This window comes from Theobroma cacao, chromosome 2 (assembly GCF_053813885.1).
Source record: "Theobroma cacao isolate CCN51 chromosome 2, ASM5381388v1, whole genome shotgun sequence".
NCBI lineage: Eukaryota > Viridiplantae > Streptophyta > Magnoliopsida > Malvales > Malvaceae > Theobroma > Theobroma cacao.
In genome coordinates this window covers 50,575,907-50,597,560 of record NC_142640.1, presented here as the reverse complement: position 1 = coordinate 50,597,560, position 21,654 = coordinate 50,575,907, and the positions used below count along the sequence as shown (strand labels likewise).

At 36.8% G+C, this 21,654-nt stretch overlaps 4 protein-coding genes across 4 annotated transcripts; 3 read left to right on the top strand and 1 right to left on the bottom strand.

Annotated features, from left to right (window-relative positions):
* The first annotated feature begins 3,718 nt into the window (after positions 1–3,718).
* On the top strand, positions 3,719–5,223 carry LOC18610537 (AP2/ERF and B3 domain-containing transcription factor RAV1-like). Its single transcript, XM_007046242.3, has one exon. The coding sequence runs from the start codon at positions 3,914–3,916 to the stop codon at positions 4,988–4,990; it is 1,077 nt and encodes a 358-aa protein (XP_007046304.3). The 5' UTR covers positions 3,719–3,913; the 3' UTR covers positions 4,991–5,223.
* Positions 5,224–8,636: 3,413 nt separating this feature from the next.
* On the bottom strand, positions 8,637–10,422 carry LOC18610536 (anthocyanidin 3-O-glucosyltransferase 5-like). Its single transcript, XM_007046241.3, has one exon. The coding sequence runs from the start codon at positions 10,294–10,296 to the stop codon at positions 8,839–8,841; it is 1,458 nt and encodes a 485-aa protein (XP_007046303.3). The 5' UTR covers positions 10,297–10,422; the 3' UTR covers positions 8,637–8,838.
* Positions 10,423–13,806: 3,384 nt separating this feature from the next.
* On the top strand, positions 13,807–18,659 carry MAP1C (methionine aminopeptidase 1B). Its single transcript, XM_007046239.3, has 10 exons — positions 13,807–14,018; positions 14,121–14,202; positions 15,029–15,266; positions 15,739–15,900; positions 15,983–16,024; positions 16,335–16,406; positions 16,633–16,712; positions 17,146–17,243; positions 17,601–17,648; positions 18,341–18,659. The coding sequence occupies exons 1-10, from the start codon at positions 13,877–13,879 to the stop codon at positions 18,484–18,486; spliced, it is 1,110 nt and encodes a 369-aa protein (XP_007046301.3). The 5' UTR covers positions 13,807–13,876; the 3' UTR covers positions 18,487–18,659.
* Positions 18,660–19,351: 692 nt separating this feature from the next.
* Positions 19,352–20,453, top strand: AOC4 (allene oxide cyclase 4). Its single transcript, XM_007046238.3, has 2 exons — positions 19,352–19,727; positions 19,817–20,453. Exons 1-2 carry the CDS (start codon positions 19,481–19,483, stop codon positions 20,338–20,340), a joined length of 771 nt encoding a protein of 256 aa, XP_007046300.1. The 5' UTR covers positions 19,352–19,480; the 3' UTR covers positions 20,341–20,453.
* Positions 20,454–21,654: the final 1,201 nt, after the last annotated feature.

Below are 21,654 nucleotides of genomic sequence, written 5' to 3'. Positions count from 1 at the left end.
AATTACATCTTTTTTTTTATTATTTCTTTTTAATATTGACATGGCATGGGACCTACTTCGGGCGTCTTGAGTCATATATTAGTCATCTACAACCAAAAATGTCCTAAATAGTGAAAAAGAAAAGTGGGTGTGTACTCACACATAAAAAAAGAATTTATAATTCCTTTTGAGATAATCACAATGGTTTTATTTTAATGCAAAAAGTTAATTAAAAGAAGTAGATATATAAACACATGGTTTTGCTTTTGAAGCATACTAGGCACTAACTAAATATAATTAAATTGGGTAGATGGGATTGATGACATTTGAAATATGGTTAGACAAAATTCGTCATGATCCCCTCTCTCAATATAGGAAAAACCAACCTCATCAAAATAAAATTTGTTTGGTTGTTTTATGATAAGGAACTTAAGGGTGTAAGGGATAGCATGTGTTTGAAAGGAAAGGAGCCATATCTTTATGTAAATTAAAGTAAGATTTCTTTTGTTGACAAAAGTGAAAAAACCTTAGTACTCCAACCCAATAGGGGTTTACCTAAACTTGAAATGAATTTTTTATTTTTATTAAAAAACAGAAGAAAAAGAAGAAAGTATATAAGGTTAATAATCAATGTGAAAAGGATAGGTATGGGCAGGCAAAACACAAAGAGATAAAGCACAAGAGATGATGGATGGTCCATCCATTCAGTGAGTTACTCAAAACCCATTATGAAAAAACCAAAAAAAAAAAATGGAGATGAAGAAGATGATGATTAAAGGGAGGAAAGGAAAGGAAACCAATGGAAAGTGCAAGAAACAGTTGTTTATAATGAACTTTATCCCCATGTGAACTTCAATGAGATTTTTTTCTCCCTATTAAACCAGTTAACCCATTGTTTAGTGGAATCAAAGATGCGGTAGCCACGAAGATAATGTAGATTAATCCTTACACCAACAAACAAACTTTAGGTTTTGGTAAGTTTAGATTAAGGCAAAAGGAGGGGAGGGGAGGGGAGGGAATTGTACTTGTTGATTTCATTGTCATAATCGATAGAATTTGACGTCTAAAGCACATCATGCATAAGAGATAGTATGGTAGATAATGGAGGGGGAAGAGTCGTGGCCCCTACCATTTGGATGGATTCAGCCAGCCGACCTAAATGTGGAAAGCTGATAATGTAACAAATGAGAATCCCAAACGAAATCAACATACAAAATCAATCTGGGATTTCTTTCCTGGGAATGGAAAGCAGGGAAGGGAATCTTTCTTTTCTTATGGGAATTCAGATTTCAGTGACACAAGGCACAAACAGAGAGAGAAACACAAAGAGAAAAGAGAATCCTACCGCCCTAAATTAATAAAATAGGCTACAACTATACCTACATACATACATAGATGCTACCATTTGCTTTATTTTTTGACAGCAGGGTATTTACAGTCACAGAATTTGATGTTCATGTGAAAATGAATGCATGGGCATCTCGTGAGATTGAAATGATTCGGTGTGTGTCAGTGTGTGTGTGTGTGTGTGTTTTGCATGGAAATTTAATGCCCTAACATTTTTTATTTTTCCTATATATGCAAAATCTTATCTCTTTCTATACCAAAACAAATCTTATCCTATTTTTTGGAGGTGGAGAGCAAGTCTTTTTCCCCCACAATTATGCGTCAAAGGATGCATATGATTAATATAAAGTTATTTCAATCTTTACTCTCCTCAAAAAACACAAAGAAAACTAAGTTTTATCTTCTAGTCAATGTGTACCATGGATAAACATAATTCCCTTTTGCCATCTTAATGCCCTCGATATATTCTTAAACAAAATCATCTTTTTATCATTCTGAATCGTAAATTATTTAACGTTGGACGATTGTACTTATAAAATTCTTGATATTCTCCGAAAATCCTAAAAGAGATACTTTAATGGTAAAAATTTAAAACTTTAATCTTATATCTTATAATAATGCATATTATATTTATAGAATAAAGAGTTATTTTGTCTTAAAAAAGAATATATGTGATGAGGTAAGGAGTTACAAGATGCACGTTCCAACTTGCAAGGAACAAAGGAGTGGCCACAAACAGAAAGACAGCTTTTCCGTATCATAATACAAACAATACCGTACATCTACTGTCTCTCTCTATATATATATATATAATTAATTTCTTTAATTAAACAAATAAATTAATTAAAAAAACATACAAAATCCCAAAATAAACCAGGTTTCCCACGTAAAGGACAATCCCACCATTTCCACGTCAATCAGTAATCCCCTCGGTCTATAAGGGAAAAATCAAAGCGGAATCTCCAAGCAAGACCCCACCCAAACGAAAACCAAAACCAAACCAAACCAAGACCAAATACCAGAGACCCCCCACCGTCTCCAGCGCTCGGTTTTTCATCAACTTGCTATGTGGGTCCTTATCCTCTTATGGACCAAGGACTACATCCGTACGCTTTCCTCCCATTTTAATACTAATTGATACTTGTATTATCTTAGCATTCGGTTATTGTTTGCTCATTTGCCATGAAAATTAAAGTAATTAAATCAATAAGATAATAAATAATGAGATTGTTAATCATGGTCAGTTCGACGTGATGAATCGATGGTGTAGGGTTTTTTTTTTTTGTTTATAATGAGAATTAATAAGGTACAAAAACTGTTTAGATGCAAGCAGATTGGATATGGGAAGGATGCTATTGAATTATTGGAGTGCATGAACTAAGGAAAGGGTAAAAGAGACAAGGGGAAACCCACTTGGGAGTCAGAAGATGTCCAATGTTGGTTGGAAATAATGGAATGATGAAAATAATAATAGGGGAGATGGGGTTTGGGGTTCGGGAAGAAACTAAGGTGAAAGAACCTAGCCAATAAGACAAACCGAAGCTTGGAGAGTTAGAACGAATCAAATCAAGCCAGGTAATACTTTTATGGGAATTTTCTTGTTGGATGAGCCTTTGTCTTCAATGTCTATCCATCCATCCCCCCCTTTATTAATCCCCCTCCCAAAGGCCCACTACCCCATCCTAGTGGAACTCCAAACCTCAATGTTTATCTAGATTCTAATTGGTTGTAATAAAAGCCAACAGCAAATAATACAGCAGATTTTGGTGAAGCAGCAGCTGCAGCAGCAGTATCAGATAAGATTATCATTCATTCTAAGTATATATATATATAAACAAAACAGATAAATGTTTTAACAGAGAGAGAGAGAGAGAAAGAGAGAGAGGAGGCCATGCTGGTGGTCAGCAGCAAAGCTCAGGGGGGATGAACTTAACTAATACAAGGTCCACAGTCATGTGAACCCCATCAACTTGCTGAGTTGGGTCCCACCTCACATACACAGCCCACAACACTCACATACTATTTGACTCTTTCCTTTGCTTTCTCTCCGAAGAAAATTTAACCATAGCCTACTAGTACAACTATTATTTCCCCCCTTTTTTTTTCTGGCCAAATATCTGTTTTTCTTCTTTCTGTCCCCATTCTCTCTCTCTCTCTCTCTCTCTCTCTCTCTCTCTCTATGAATCTTCCTAGTTCCTTACCATCCCTTCCCCTCACCTTGGGTTGACCCACCACAGCCCACATCCCCATCTCTCAATACTCTCTTACCATAAAAACCCAAGGGAAAAAATATATATATTCTTTTTTATTTGTCAAATTTATTTAATAAATGTACTTATTGTTAAATTATTAATTGAGTTTAGAGCAATTGCCTATCCCCCTATATATATTCAACACATCACCACACAACCCTTCAAACAAACCCAACTCACACCTCTCTTTTCTTGCACCATTTTTAGTGTAAAAAAAAAAAAAAAGGCACAACAACAACAAACAAAACAAGCCTTGTTCTACTACTGCATCCTCTCTCCGTCTCTCTCTTTTTTCCTGGTTGTACAACCCAAAAGCAAGAAAGAAGAAGAAAAACATGGATGGAAGCTGCATAGATGAAAGCACAACTAGTGGTGATTCCATTTCCATTTCTCCATCAAATCTTTCACCTTTGCCTCCCGCTACCAAATCTCCTGACTCTCTCTGCCGAGTTGGGAGTGGAGCCAGCGTGATTGTGGATTCTGAAGCTGGGGTCGAAGCTGAATCGAGAAAGCTCCCTTCTTCCAAGTACAAAGGCGTTGTTCCTCAACCCAACGGCCGATGGGGTGCTCAGATATACGAGAAACACCAGCGTGTCTGGCTTGGAACCTTCAATGAAGAAGACGAGGCTGCCAAAGCCTATGACATAGCTGCACAAAGGTTCCGGGGTCGTGATGCCGTGACTAACTTCAAACACCTCCGAGAAACCGAAGAGGACGACATCGAAATGGCCTTCCTCAATTCACATTCCAAGGCTGAAATCGTTGACATGTTGCGTAAGCATACTTACAATGATGAGCTTGAGCAGAGTCGGAGAAGCTATGGCTTCGACGGGAATGGGAAACGTGTGGTCAGACACGACGGTGGATTCGGTTCCTTTGGTCTCGAGCTGAAAGCGCGTGAACAGCTGTTCGAAAAAGCTGTGACCCCAAGCGATGTGGGCAAGTTGAACCGACTTGTTATACCTAAGCAGCATGCGGAGAAGTACTTCCCTTTGCAAAGCGGAAGTGCTTCTTCCAAAGGAGTTCTGTTGAATTTCGAAGACGTGACTGGCAAAGTCTGGAGGTTCAGGTATTCATATTGGAACAGTAGCCAAAGTTATGTCTTAACAAAAGGATGGAGCCGGTTCGTTAAGGAGAAGAACCTTAAAGCCGGTGACATTGTTAGCTTCCAGAGATCAACAGGGCTGGAGAAGCAGCTTTACATTGACTGGAAGACAAGAACAGGGTTGGGTTCGGGGTTGGAGAACCCGGTTGGGCCGGTTCAAATGGTCAGGCTCTTCGGGGTCAACATATTTAAAATACCAGGAAGTGAAAATGTTGGTATCGTTGGATGTATTGGGAAAAGGACTAGAGAAATGGAGCTGTTGGAATTGGAGTGTAGCAAGAAACAAAGGGTAATCGATGCTTTGTAACATTTCCTAGTTTTCCTTTCTTTTGTAACTTTTTTGGGAATTTTGTGAATGTTAAGAGGGCGTAGGAAGGGAAAAGCAAAGGGAAAGGGGACGTGGGGAGGTGTAGTTGCAAGTTGTAAAAGTTGAATTGTATATTACAAGACAAAAAGCTGAAGAAAGCTGAAATTAGGTGTAATACATTTCTTCCGAGAAAAAGAAGGGGAAAACAAAACAAAACAAAAAAAATTTGAATATGGATAACTGTCTATTTGTTCTGTTCACCCTTTTTGTACTGTTTTAATATTGATCTCATGTTAGCTCCTAGTCGCTTCTTGTGGATTTGTTGCTTTCCAGAAAATATCTCTATCTTGATTTGTTCAACAAACTCTCCCTTCATGTCTCAGAGAAAGTAATTAGGTATGCAAAAGAAGAACCTTTGTCCTCAAAAACGTTGGCTTAAGCTAACTGGTTACTGTGTGTCATGATTTGTCCCATAATAAAGATCTGGTTTGGCCCTTCATGACATGTTCATATCACTTTCTGCCTGCCTTAAAACCATTTGTAGGCCTCGATGGAAAATGGATGAAGATTAGGGTAAATATCTTTAAACTCCTATATTAATAAATAACCAATAAAAGAGTCTCAATATGTTGCAGTCAGATTTAGATGATGATCAAAGGCTGGTGGCAAGTAGAAATGATGTAGGGAATCTTTGGAGATGCATAACGCAAATCAACAATTAGGTCTTGGTCCATAAAGTTTGTAAAGGGCTGAAGTGGCAGAGATTTGATATCTTTTTTTTTTTTTTTTTGTGGTAGTGCTGAGCAGAGATTTAACCAGATTAGTTTAAGTCTAGTTACATAGTTTAAGTAAAAATGTTTTTCTTGCCATCAGCAAGCAACTTGAAAATGGAAAAACTATATATTCTTAATCAGGATGTAATCTTTTTCCACCCAGAAAGAGAGTTCAAAAACCATGGAAACCCATGAATGCAGCAATGGTACTTGGCTCTGATCTGATGCAAAATGCAGCACCTAATTAATCCTGAATCACTAGGTTAGTCAATGCAAAATTTTCATCTCCATTTTTCGTCATGAATTTCGTCAATTGAGATTATGTTAGATAAAGAATAGTAAGACATTACAGTACAACGTAAAACATATTTTATCGTAATACATATATATATTTTTTTACTAATGATTGTTCTTTTAATAAATTTGACATATAAAGTAGTCCAAGTATTCATTCCAATAGTTTTAACTTCTTGTATCTAAATAATTGAGAAGATCTGATGAATATCAGGTTTTATATGATGATATAATACACTAAAACAAATTCGATCTTGGAATCTTTTGACTGAAAAGGCCTTCCCCATAGACACTTAATTGTTTTCCATTACCAATTTTTCAAATACAAGCAAATTCCTAATGGAAAAATGGTTTCATTTACAGTAGAATACTGCAAACATGACATATTATGTAATGAACAAGCAATGGGTTTGTGCCCTATTGCAGAATTGAAATGCTTTTGACATTGTTTTTCAAGTGAAATTTTTTTTCTGTCAAACCCATGGTTTCATGTCAACATAATTGCAGTCAAATCAAATCAAATTCATAATAATCCAATTCTTAATCACTGCACAAATCCAAATGAGATCATTGACATTTTTTTATTACCCTCTAGTCTCTCCCTTAATAATTACTCAACAAGTTCTAGACTTCTAGGTGGAAACATTTATGAATTTTAAAGCATACAAAGATTTGATTCCGATTGGACCTTGTCTACAAGACTTGAAGTAGATATAGAAAGATCTATTCACGATTTCGTCCGTATGAGTTTAAGAATTTTCCATGAATGTTCCTCCTAACTTCCAAATAATTTCTGCACATGATTCATGGCTCAAGGCTCTTCCTTTGAAGTTCATCAACCTCAAGTGTTTTGACTCTATTTTGTTTTTTCATAAACCTCTAGAGTATGAGAAAAAACTTGTTACGATCTGTTGACTTTGAAACAAAATATAGTTTAAAGAATCAACGGTTAACAAATCAATTAATTTTATAAATGTTCAGAATTTGAATTTTAATTTGATTTATGAGATAAGAAAGAATTAATTTCGATTCTATAACAACATACTATCATGCACGAAAGAAATGATAAATAAATTCATTGCATTTTACCTAATTGAACAATGAACTTGGAAGAAATCACATGTGTTAAACCTAACAGATTGTCGGCTCAATTCCTCCATGATCTATTTTGATGCAATGTACCTAACAGTGGCTTCTGTCCTCCACAGCTCTGCCTGCTGTTTTATTATTTTTAAGACATGAACAAGTACTAAAAGTGGGAATTGTTTCATCATTCATGGAACTTGTTAAAGGCTAACTGTGGGCATGCTTTGATTCTCCTTGCAAGTTAAACGAGGCTTTCATGACATAGAATCGTTGCAAGCTAAAGATTAATTGAATAATCTTTCGAGAAAAGAACACAACCCACTGGAAATATAGAACCCAATTCCAATGTACTAGAATGTCTTGTTAGAGGCCCATAGGCCCAATTGAGAGGCTACATAAACATGTTCTGATCATCAAGTCTCATATTCTCACATCAAACAGGAAACAGAAAGAACAGGAGAAGCCCAATTGAGAGGGAACCTTGTTAAATAGAATCGAACTCCCCTATGCTCCATAACTATGGAGATCAAAGATCTTTAATTAGAATTACAATAACGGGATAAAACAAACAATATTTTCAGGTTGCAACAAATGATCATTACAAGAGTCAAGAGAATGGCTCATGTACGAAAAAAATATGATTGTATATAATGAAAGGGAGCTATGGTATGGGATATTTTCATGTTTAAACTGTTAATTTGTATTCTATTCTAGTATATTCAATTATGAAATTAATAAATTAATTAGTTAATAAAATAAAGAGTCAAATACCATGATATTTTAAATTTTAGTTATAATTTCACACGAATTTATTAGTATTCTAAATAAAAAATACGTTTCAAAACAATATTTCGTTGGGCATATAAATCTTATAATTAATCAATTATCAATATTCTCATTAGTGTGATAACATGGTAATATTTTTAGGACAAATTTTCTCTTTATTATTTCAAAAAATTATCACTATATAAAATATAATTTCTTCATTTCTACCTTTTTTTTTTCTCTCTTTACCCAAGCATTCTCTCTGCTTTTCTCATTAAATTATCTCCTTCGTGGACAGCGGCAGTGGACTATAATGATGGCAGATGGCATGACAAGCGCCAGTTAGACGTTCCCTGATCAAATTCGATCGCAAAAATGCCGAATCGAACGTTCCTCGACTAGATTTGACTGCAATAAGACTGGATCTGGTGCTCTCGTGGCTAAATCTGGTTGAGGAGGGCCGACGAGCACAAGATTGCGTTGGAAGGGTGCAATCTGGCATTTGGCTGGCGCAAAGGAGTATCACCGGCCGACCTGAGAGAAAGAAAAAGAACGAAAAAAGATAAAAAATATTTTAAATATTTCACGTTTACCTGTTAATGTCGTTTAATTTTTAAAACAAACTGCTCATTTTGAAAATTGAAATTATGATCAAAGCTTAAAATGTCATGATATTTTACCTTAAAATAAATTGTAATTGCAATAAACTAAGGCATAGCTCATTTCAGTTGTGGTAAAGTACAAACTTGTAGCCGGGGTAGTTTTATTGAAGAAATAGAGGGTCCCGATCTTCAATTATTGTAGGATATATATAATTTGAACATTGACTGCAATAAAACATGTCACTCGAACCATGTCAAAGCAAGCAGGGACAGGGACGACATGACACACCTACAAGACATACATTAATTTCAAATTTTTGTACTGGCTTCAAGGACCAAGGTCATCAGTCTTCCATTGCTTGGCCACAGAAGAGAGTGAATCATAAGAAGACCCGCTGATATCCGGTGCTTTGGCAGCACTTTCTTTCAGTTCCTTAACCCTCTTCCGAATAGTCTTCCCTTCTTCACCGTCCATCACCATCCTCACCATTCTATCTACCTCTTGTCGTCCAACAATGGTCCGTCCTGGCTCCACTTTTGGCTTAACAGCTACTCCAACATCCTCCACCAGCATTGCGGCGTTCATTCTTTGCTCAGCATAAAGAGGCCATGCGATCATTGGCACACCGTGAGCTATGCTTTCCAGGGAAGAGTTCCATCCGCAGTGAGATAGGAATCCGCCTGTTGATGGATGGCCAAGTATGGCAACTTGTGAAGCCCATGATGGCACCACTAATCCCACACCTTGAGTCCTGCTCAAGAACCCTTCGGGCAAATAAGCTTTGGGGTCATTCTCTTCACTTCCTACGTCGAAAAATGAGCCTGCACCGGTCGCATCCGTCGGCTTCCTTACCGCCCATATGAATCTTTGTTGGCTCAGCTCTAGACCCCAAGCCAACTCAGTCTGCTGCTCCAGTGATAAAGTCCCACCGCTGCCGAGTGTCACGAAGAGAACTGAATCAGGTGGTTGCTTGTCCAGCCACTCCAGACACTCAACATCTGATGTGCTTAGTGTTTCTTCTTGCTTGATCAAGGGTCCAACCGGATGGACAGGAGGTGTTGGTATCTGCCTGAAGAAGGGGTTCTCTTTTATGGCTTTCAGTGACACAGGTTCAAGATCCTCCCAGGAATTGAGAAACACCCCAGAGGCTAAAGGCAACCGACTAATATGAAAGAAGAACCATTTGTACTCGTCAATTTTCCTGTTGCGAACCTGGTCTAGCAGGTCTTCAGTCCGAACAGGAATACAACCTGGGACCTGAATCGGTTCCGGAAGATCAATGAATTCACACTCAACATCACTGTCAAGCTTCGGCAGGAATAGTGCGAAGGCGGAGAAGGCAGCAGATGTAGTAGAAAACAAGTAGGCAGGAATTGAAAGTTCATTGCAAACATCAAAAGCTTGTGTAGTGAACAAGTCCGTAACGAGAGCTCTTGGTTTTCCCAAAGCAACGAGGACCGACTTCAGGGACCGAAGGCTCTCCTCTGTAATGAGACAGAGCCGGGTTAGGACAAGCACGTTATCTATGTCGCTGCTGATCACCTTGTCAACATCAACAGGGGGAAGTTTGACGATGTGGAGGTCAGGAGGGAGGTCGGGAGAGCAAAGGAGTTGCTCCTGTGCAGCTAAGGGTGCATTGGTGGTAATGACGAGTAAGCTGACACGCATGCCATGTTCAACCACTAGGCGCTTAGCTAGCTCAAGGAGGGGAATCAGATGGCCCATGCCGACGCTTGGCAGGACTGCAACATGGGGCTTTATATGAGTTTTATTGGCTGCAACCATAGCTGCAACAAACGGCTGCTACTATCAGTACTTGGAGATTGTAGCTGCTGATGAGAATTGGGATCTAGAGAGTAGAATGCTAATGCACTAAAACATCTCTAGATGATCCCAATATATTTTGTGTGAGTGTGTGCCTTTGCTGGCGAACAGGCTGACGCCACTATAAATAAGGCAAATGAAGTAATTTTCTTTTAACCATTCTTCTTTGGTCTTTCATCAATGAGGAGTGGGCCTACGTCTGGTACTCTTGAGACAATGTTGTGGCCATTATAATATTTTATTAATTTCGAGAGGTTGCCATTTCTACAATTGTTTTGTGATGTCAATTTGCGAATCAGGTTCACCGTCTTTCTCAACCCCATTAAAAAGATACATAAAAAGATCACTGAAAAAGAAGTTTCCTTCTTCTCTTTTCAATCCCTACCCTGGACTGTGTTTACACTTTCGTTTTGAACAAGTTTTAGTGTATAACTTGTGAAGGCCCGAGCATACCAACTATTAAACAAACTTATTAGAATTGTTTTTTTGTTTTTGAAATTTCAATTGTGTTGATAAAACGGGAACAGAAGTTCACCTCTTTACAAAAGATTTTGTCAAGTATGCCCCATACAAAATAAAGAGGTATGCCCTCACAAAATCCTTTTCACCAACCAAGAATCAAAAAGAGACTAGCGAAAAGACCCTGTACACTTGCCATACTTGACCGAAAGAGAAGACAACCAACCTAACCCAACCATCTCCACGGAGTCCTAAGGCTAAGAGAAATTAAAAGCCGTTCCCTGTAAGACCAAAGCTCCTACTAGTCAATAATTACCTGCAGTCAAAATATGCGGCTAAAGAGATAAAATGAAATCACCCCTACAAATAGATCCTCTGATGTTACTCCTGCGGAAAGAAGAGGGACCGTGAACCAACTCTCCTCAGGCGGTACTGTTATGATTCGAAGCCTTCCCCCAAAAGGTGAGCAGATTTTCAACCCTTCTTATCCCTGTTTTCGCCAAATTATCAGCTTGTTGATTAGCTTCTCTAAAGACGTGTTGGACCTTCCATTGAAACGCTTTTCTTTTTAACGTCTCAACGTGAAGGATCTACTTTCTCATCCTCCATGGGGCTTTTTCCGGGGCATTAATCCACAGCACAGCATTCGTGGGCTTTTTAACTTATTAGAATTGTGGACATGCAATTGAAAGCTTACAAGATTTCTAAAATGTTTCCTTATTTTTATATTAATTTATCTAATGTCATTTGATCATCACAAATCTATAACATATTTAAAAAAAAAGTCTTAAAGGGATTCTTTCATTAAACCACACATCGACTTTAGAAATTGTTTATAAAAGTTGAACAGCATTTTCAAAAAACATTTGAAATTGATATCGTGAGTTGTAAAAATATAAAGTCTGTGAGAATTGTATGTATAACTGTCTTATATTTGACCCATATATAACTCATGGATAATACTCTAAACTTTGTTCTTATACCGTGTGCTTAGGGACCAAATCCTTCTCATCTAAAGAATAAGCATTGTATTCTTCTCTTTTTAATTAGTAAATGGGGTTACCTTTAAGTCGTAACCCTCCAGTTCCCTGTACAACGAAGCTCCATCAAGAGATAGATTCACCCTTCTTCTCCTTCTTCTTATTCTAACTTTACCCTATGGATGAAGCTCCATGATAGATTGTATGTATATCACCTTATACTTAATTAGTCATGATCCTAATGAATGATTCATTTTCAGAGAAATAAAAAAAAAAAAAATAGTACTGAAAGACAATGAATTGACTTGTCAGAGTCCGAAATCAATCCGGACCGGTTGAAATAAATGTACTTATTCGACAATACATTATCATATTGAAATAAATATATGGTTGCGGTATTATATATAATGAATATATCACAATTATCAGTGTGTACTAAAAAAATATGTCGGATATTTGCAACAGAGAGGAGTATAAGTCCATTACAATTGGACTTTAATAAGTAATAGATCATAGATCGGCTTTTTGGGTATAGGTGGTTTTGAAATTAATTAAATTTAATATTTAATTATTTATAAATAGTACTTGACATGTGAAAAATATATATATATTTTTAATTTTTTTCAACAAATAATAACTATTGGAAGCAAAAAAAATAGATTCTGTTTGATATAAGACACAATTGTGTCTGTTGGTTTAACTATTAAAAACAAAAAAAAATCGTTCTTGTTTGAAACAAATACAGTTGTGTTTGTTGGAAAACTACTTCGGTAATAAAACCCTCCTTTGAAACAGAAAAGACTCAGAAATAACAAAGACAAAACACTCCCTTTTTTCTTTTCAAGATTCTTCAAATTTTCTTTTGTATTATTTTGCTCTAGAAAATTATACAAAAGATTAGATAATTTTACTATTCATTAGTGAATGCTCAATGAATTGACTTCGTCAGTGCAAAATGCAGTCAATAATTGAGTTTCATTGTATTCTCGAAAATTATTGTCGGTAACCTTTTTGTACGCTATTAGTGGGGGCGAACTATAACTCTTTTGCACACTATCAATAAGGGTGAATAAAACCTCAATGACAGTGACACTGTTACATGCCTTGCAGCCATTTCAATATTCTTCAGTTCGGTGTTCTAACAAACCCTACCTTTGATCTCACCTTGTTCATCCTATTAATCTTGATGAGTGTTTTAACATTAACAATTAAGGTTCCAAATCATAATTGATTGATCTCTAACATTTTTTTTAACTAGATTTGTTTGTCGATTTTCTCCTTTTTGGTACATCCAAGTTGATAGTTCACATTCGCAAACTTGGATGGGGATTTATAAATAAAAATTTCAATTACAATAAAATAATTTTCATATTTCATATGTATTGTATTATTACATCCATGTTAAACATTAATAAACAAACAAGTTAATTAAACAAACCGACACAAAAAACCTTTATATATATATATGTATATAATGTTATTTATTGTAAAATTAATGGACGTCATATCTTTCCAAAATTGCATGGCCCATGAGCACGTAATCAAATGAAAATTGCTAACGTCAGGAAAGTTAGGTGACATAATTCGTGGACCATTCATCAAACCTACTCCTAATTTTCTATTTTCTATTTTTTTTCTTTTCTTTCTTTTTTGCCTTTATTTTCCTTTATATTTTTTATTTTTTTCCGCTGTTATTTACATATTTGATATCTTTATTTATCAATGTAAATTTTACATCTAATTAAACATATATCGGTAAAATATTAAGTCTAAATTATAAATTATGATTACTGATTTACTTATATTAATATAAAAAATAATTAATTTTATATGATTTCATATTTTTTTATATTTGCAGGAATTAATTTCTTTGCTAAATGTTGACGACGACGGGTATTGGATGTGCTTGTATGTTGGCCCAGCCCCTAAAAAAGCCCAAAAAATTTTGGAAAATATTTGCTGCATTTTTATTTATCTATTTATTTATTTTTTTTAATTTTAGAAAGAAAAATAGAAATAGTAAAACCCGTATAGAACCCCTGGCGGCTTGCGAGTGGCCGTGGAGGAGCATTATCTTGAAAGCCTTTTAAACTCTGGGGGAAATGGGTTTCTCTGTTTCAGTCTCCCATGGCCTCTCTTCACAACTCTCATCTTCCTTACACGGCCAACACGTGTCATCATCATCGTCTAAATCAACTTTATTCATGGCGTTCCCGCTCACTTCCTCTGCTTCTACTCTCTCTGGTTTGCCACTCCTCAATTTCTGTTAATTTCAATTTCGTACAACTGAAATGATGGGTTGGTCTATCCTTATTTCTGCAACATGTTAATGTTTTAACCATTCAGGGAAAGAGCGTCGTTTTGAACATAAGCTGGTTGTTTATTCCAAGAAGGTGTCGGGTTTAGATGAAGCAATGAGAATAAGGAGGTTTGGTACTGATGCGTTAAAAAGCTTTCACCTTTTTATTCGAAGTTTTCATTTTGTGGTAGATTTTGATGCTATGAACTACAGTGAAATTGGTTATGCTGGATATGAATTTGATGTGGAGTTGTTGAAAGGTAGATATACGTTATAAGAAATCATGCATTCGCTATAACATAATGTATGGTGAAAAGGTTTGGTTGATCATCACATGAGGAGGAGATCTGACAATCTTATGTTATCATTTCAATTAAAATCTAAAAAGGGACTGTTGGATGGCTTCATTTCAATCTGATGCTCTGCTGCCTCCAAGCAGAGAAAATTGTGGGTAGAGGGTTATTTGAGGACTTGTTGAATATTTTTGGCTGCTTGGTTACTTTGAAAGGAGAAAGGAAACTGTGGTCATTACATCTTGCTGGCACTTCCAATACAAAGCTATGTGCATGGAGTATGCAGCGTTTTAGTTTTTGAAATTCTCAAATATTGTGGTTTTGTAAACGTATACATAAAAATTTAGGGACTTTAGATATCCATCCTATATGTCGCCATGGTTTATTAAAGTTGCCCAAGTTGATTGTCTTGGTGCTGTAAGGTTAAAGCCAGAAATTTTGGCTCCCCTTACCCCACTATTCACTTTGGTTCACTCTCTAATTAAGAACGAGGTCACAAGTGAATTAATACTGCAATAAGAGATAAGAATTCATACCATTTGCTTGTTGCATGAAACTTAAAATGCTGCAGAGTACATACTATTATCATCCTTAGTATATAAGTTTGAAGTGGATTCATTTTGCTTCCTTAATTGACTATGAGATTGTTTGAACTTATGCAGAGAGCGTGAACTTCAGAGTACGACAAAGTTTAGAAGAAGGCCTCCTTTGAGGCGCGGGAAGGTGTCATCACGTCTTCCTGTGCCTGGCCATATACCAAAGCCTCCTTATTTAAGTTCAAATATATTGCCCGAAATTTCTAGCGAGCATCAGATTCATGATGCTGAAGGCATTGCTCAAATGAGGGCTGCATGCGAGCTTGCTGCTCAAGTCTTAGACTATGCAGGAACATTAGTTAGGGTGAGAAGTTACAATTCTTTTGTTTTGTTCTACCCCATCAATTTCCTTTTTTAATGGCAGAAGATAAAATTTTCCTGTTTATCTGAAGTTGTTCTAGTCTGCTGGCCATGGGTTGTCACTAGAGTAAGCTTTGATCATCCTCTTTGCTGATTATTATTTTAATTAGAGAATAATTCAGGATGAGATATTTGTTTTTTTTTTCTCTTTTTTTCCATCTTTTGTCTAATTGGAGAGATAGGATTCCTTTTCTTTTTTCTTGGTTATTTTATGTATTAGATTTTGCTTATTAATAAATATACTAATTATCATTTTGGTCGATATCTTTTAAGCACTTTATATACTTTGAAGTCATTTTAACTGCCAACCATGTATATGTGTGTGCACATGCGTGTTTGTGTGTGTATACATATGTATGTATGTATGTTACTTATATAACATTGACATTTTGTATTTTCTTCAAAAATCTTATCAGCCATCAGTGACAACAGATCAAATTGACAAAGCTGTGCACCAGATGATAATTGAGGCGGGTGCTTATCCTTCACCTCTTGGCTATGGTGGGTTTCCCAAGAGTGTATGTACTTCAGTTAATGAGTGCATGTGCCATGGAATACCTGATTCTCGGCAGCTACAGGTCTGCTGTGTGGTCATTCATGTTTGTACAATGTTGCTGATATATCTTATCACTAATGGTCATCTTTGACACTTTGGTGCAGAATGGAGACATAATAAACGTTGACGTGACTGTGTACCTAAATGTATGTCCTTAATTTAAACTCATATGGCTGATGCTCTTAGAAATCAATCTCATCATTTCTTTGTTTCAGTTCACCTGTCATTTTTATCATAGTTGCCAACTTTCCAGAATCTAGAACAAGTTTAAGTATGATGAGTTGGGATCAAATCAGGACAAGGTTCTGGATTTTTTGACCTGTTATCTGTCACATGACATCTCTAGGAATTTATTTACTTTTATTGGCCAGACATATGGTCATCAATTTCTTGACCTTTAGTTGAACTGCACTATCTGACGATGAAAAGCTGCATGGCATATCCTTTGGTTCTTAGGGTTATCATGGAGACACCTCAAAGACATTTCTCTGTGGAGATGTTAGTGGTGCACTTAAGCGCCTTGTAACAGTAAGTTTTACTATGATTTATAAGGACATCTAGAATTCTATTTCTACTATTATTCGAAGAGCTTGTAATATGTATTTGCACTTGTGTTTAGAAATCTTGATTTTCTGTTTTTGGACTTTAAGAATTAGCCATCTTACTAAGGAATATGAATAGTTTTAAACGACAGCTTGTTAACAATATTATTGATGTAATTGACTACTTGTATTCATTCTTACCTTTTTTGAAGGTAACTGAGGAGTGCATGGAGAAAGGCATAGCTGTTTGCAAAGATGGTGCTAGTTTCAAGAAAATTGGAAAAAGAATAAGGTTTCGTATCTCTCCATCTTTCCTCTTTATTATTTTGGACTAGGAAGAAATAAAGATTTCTAAATATAAAATTATACGATAATCTTACCAGGAGAATTGCTGATGCACAGATGTGGTTAAACTATGAGAAATGGTCAAGAGTCATCTGTTAGTGTTACATAATGTAACAGAATTGAAGCAATAACGTTCTAATAATTAGCATTGACAAGTGATAATTTTTTGTTACTCTTTGTCCCCTGTATTTATAATTATTTGGCATGAAGAACAAGCTTACTCTGATATAGCGTAAGTCCACTTGTTGCCTAATGCTCTGGATAAAGTGACATGATGATGAACATGTCATTAACCTCATTCTCTGATTATATGTAGCATGTTGAATGGTTTCCTGAACCTTCATGTCCATTTTAACCACATATTCTTACTATCATCTCAGTGAGCATGCTGAAAAATATGGTTATGGAGTGGTGGAGCGTTTTGTTGGGCATGGTGTCGGGACTGTTTTTCATTCTGAACCAATTATATTGCATCACCGTAAGTATTTTTCAGATGTATAAGGATCTTTTATCTTTTTTGAAGTATTACCAAATTTGGCATTGTTATGGGTTAAAGAAATGCCAAAACTATTCTCAATTGCTCTGCATTGAACTGCTCTGCAATTTGGCTTATATTGAATGCATGAATATAAACTTGAGACAGTGTGAATCCTTTTTGCCATCAAGCAGCTTCTTTGGAGATATCTTCTGCTATATATTTTGCAATTGCTTCTCACGTATGCATGTACATTGCGTTGATCTTTTATTCTTTTGGTTGAGATTGACAATATATATTTTATCTGATTTTTTTTTTTGTCTAAAACTTTTCTAAATGTAATTATTGATTATCTGACAGGTAACGAAAATCCTGGCGTTATGGTTGAAGGTCAAACATTTACCATTGGTGAGCATGATTTTAACTTTGCTAACATGTTAGGTCTTATATAGTCAATAGCTCTAATTCAAAGCATGTCTAGGAGATATTTAGATCAGTTGATCAAGCAATGTCTCTGAACTTTCTGGTTTATTTTGGTTACTTATGTAAGGATGGAGAAGCAGAGAATGAAACATGCATCGTTCTAAAGTTCATATAGCAGAACACAAGTGCACAGCAATTTGCAACTACTTGTTACCATGTCCCCAAGTAATTGTCTTTTAGTATGGCACCCCTGAAGCACGTATTAAGAATTTTAAATCTATTTGTGGCAGCCTCTATAACAGTACAAGATGCTTTGGAATGCACCATCTTTGTGCTTCTACTGCATCTAAGTATTATTCTATCTGCTTATCCATTATAGCTGCGAGACAGCGGTGTAAAATTTAGTTAGTAGGCAGATTGTTAAATGAAGTGAGTGTTCAGTAAGCAATTTATCAGGGTGAAGTCTAAAGTTAATTATTTTACCTGTAACATATAGATCACATGCTTCTTCATGGCTCTTTAAACATACTTTTGATGGTTTTTCTTAACATTTAGACGCTGAGTAGGAAGTTTGGCTTTTCTTCTGAAAGTATCATAGAATATCAGTGGTTGTTATTTTTTTTCTTTAACAAAGTTCTTGTATGTATATTGACCCATATCCCACATTTTCACTGCAGAACCAATTCTTACACTGGGAGGCATCGAGTGTGTCACATGGCCTGACAACTGGACAACTTTGACTGCTGATGGCAGCCCAGCTGCACAATTTGAACATACCATCCTAATTACTAGAACCGGTGCCGAAATTTTGACAAAATGTTGACACACAAATCATTTAATTGATTATATTTTCTTTCCACCATCATGTTTTTCTATATCATGCATATATAGAAAAGGTAAAAAGTGGCTGCCTTCATAGGATTCCTGTAAAGTGACAGAATGTTAAGGTTGTTGGAAAATGGAAATGATATTTTAGACAATGGCAATTCTGATGTATAGTTTAGTGTAAAGAAAGATTGGTAGTTTGTTTTTCCAAGCAATTCATGCATGACTCATCCATAACCGCTCCCTTTTTCCTTCTAGTTGAAATGTGGTTGGCGGTATTTTCTTGCTAATCACCGCTGAGTTTGTTGAGACATGAGAAACTTCTTCTAGCTTTCTCCTGAATGTCCTTGGTTGACCCGAAAATGCCGCTTGATAGTGATTGGATACATAGTAGAAAAGTCCATTTCTAATTAGTCCTTCCCACCTCAAACTCTTCACCATCTAGATCTTTGCCTTGAACCAGAGAAGAAGGGCACTACATCTAGCAGTCGGTCAAACATAGAACATCCATGCGTAGCTGTTTTGTGCATTGTAGTTTTGGCCCATACGGCTGCTCCTATTGAAAAGAAAAAAAATAACGGCTATCCTGCAGCCAGGAACATATTGACAAAATGCCATGGCAGTGAACTATCCCGTGCTTTCCTGTTTTAACTTTTAAGCTAATCATAGAGGTACGATGAAACTAGAGCCTTTCTCCATAAACGAGTCGGTGAAGTTTGGGCCTGAATCAAATGAGATAGGAGTATGCATTTCATCCCCACAGAGCAGCACATACCGACCAGTCTGCACCGTCCATTTATCCTAAAACCCCACGTTTTCATCCATAAAATACGTAATTACTATATATAAACAAATACCCTGTTGAGGTATAATTAAAAACCCCTATTCATTTTCATTTCCTAAGCTGCCCTGGCCCTGCCCATCTCTCCTCTCCCACCCACCAACCTCGTTGGATCTCGCTTCTGTCTTCCCCCACTTTTCCTACAAAGTCAATGGCATCTACCAGCTCTCTGCAAGCAATCTCTTCTGTCAGGTTGGTTGATCGCAGCTCACTTTCCCAACCTCATAGACTTTTAGGTTCCAGCCTCTCGTATTCACAGCCTTTTCCCTCCCATGACCTCAAGATCTCATCAACCCATAGTAGTTCCTTCACCTCGAGAAGCTCCAGGCCTTTCTCTACCACAGCCTTCTTCTTCTTCAACAAGCCAAAGGACTGCACACCAGACACTTCCAAGCCCAGTAAGTGCTTCAAACAAAATTCTCTACTTTTGACCATAATTTTACTGTAAGATTTGTGCTGAAACCAAAATTTTAATGCTTTGTTTCAGCAAAAGTACAAGAACTATGCGTTTATGAAATCAACGAGCGAGACAGGAACAGCCCTGCAGTTCTAAAACTAAGCCAAAAACCTGTCAACTCTCTTGGTGACCTGGTTCCTTTCACCAACAAGCTCTACACCGGAGACCTGCAGAAAAGGTTAGGCATCACAGCTGGACTGTGCGTGCTAATTCAGCACGTTCCGGAGAAACAGGGTGACCGATTCGAGGCCATTTACAGCTTCTACTTTGGTGAATATGGCCATATATCTGTCCAGGGACCATATCTAACGTACGAGGATTCTTACTTGGCTGTGACCGGAGGTTCCGGGATCTTCCAGGGAGTGTACGGACAGGTCAAGTTGCAGCAGATAGTCTTTCCAATCAAGCTGTTTTATACTTTCTACTTGAAAGGGATACCTGATTTGCCAGCTGAGATTCTAGGAAAGCCGGTGGCACCATCGCCTGCCGTCGAGCCCTCTGCGGCTGCTAAAGCCACTGAGCCTCATGGAACTATCCCAAACTTTACCAACTGACCCCATCGCAATTCCTACCTTGAGTTGTTGAGCTAGTTCTTTTTTCCTATTATCTGCGGGTAGATGATCTTTTTCTTTCTATATATGGAGTAATTTCCTTTCTTCTTTTACAATTGTAAGAGATTACCTGTCTGTCTAATCTTCCAGAGCATTTTCAGTCACATGCATGCATCTATGAAATTCCTGAACCACCTCCTCTATATAACCATGGATGCCCAATTTTCTAAAGTAGTCTTAGATTGGGTGACCAATTTTTTATTAAAATCGAATTAAAGGAAGATAGAATCAAAGTCCAAGTCCCTGGAGCTATCCTGAATTGCTCTATTGCCTAGTGTTCATCACTGTGAGGTTTACTGTGATTTCCTTGCGGTGTATGATTAGATTCTAAGAATGCAAACTTATCAAATTATGACCAGCACTCTACTAGCATTTGAAACCAATTTCATTATGTCATCAATCAGCCACGAAATTACGAATGAAAACAATCGACATGAAAAGGATTATTCCACGCTCTCAGCAATAAAATGATGAACTTCTATCATGGGAGTAGCTGTCTGATTTGATGGATGTAAAAAACACAGAAACCAGCCTGGCAGCGGCATTCTTTGGTAGTAGCTGGATCATAGCAACAAGGTCTGCCTAAGTCAGGCAAAGGGATGCAGGCTATAACATTTGGACCTCCTCGATGTTAATTGGACCTCACTCATGTAAAGGCGAAACGACCCAAACCTCAACAAAAATAAACATAAACTCTAAACAAAACCCCAAACCAGAATGGAGACCCTTGACACCATAACGTCAGAAATGACCACGACACCCAAGCTGAAGAAGTAGTAAACAAGAATTGCACGTTAGACCCAAACCAAGCAATCAGAAAGAAGACACTGGTGAAGAAATTCATAAAGTTATTTCCATAGCAATAATGGTTTTTTAAGTTTGTTTTTTCCTTCTTCTGACATTGCTAATAAATTAATATTCCGCAAGCAGGTTCAAATTGGTTCAAAGAACAACACATAAGAATGAAAGCAGCGATTTCAATTGTCTTTTTAGCAGCTGGAATCTGATGATTTGAGATTGGTACAAGGAATAAAAGCTCTCTCTTCAAGCTGAATGATGTGAGTTGTGGGAGTATGTATCTGAATCCTAGTAAATATGAAGTATTTTCACTGGCATTGGGGGCCTCATGTGATTGATGCCACATCAAATTGGTTCAACAATTCCCAAGTAAAAAACGAAAAGGATAAAGTCCCTACTCCAAGTTCGAATCCTTTGACGTATTCTGCTTTTGCTTTTGGCTACCAGCCGGGCAGATAC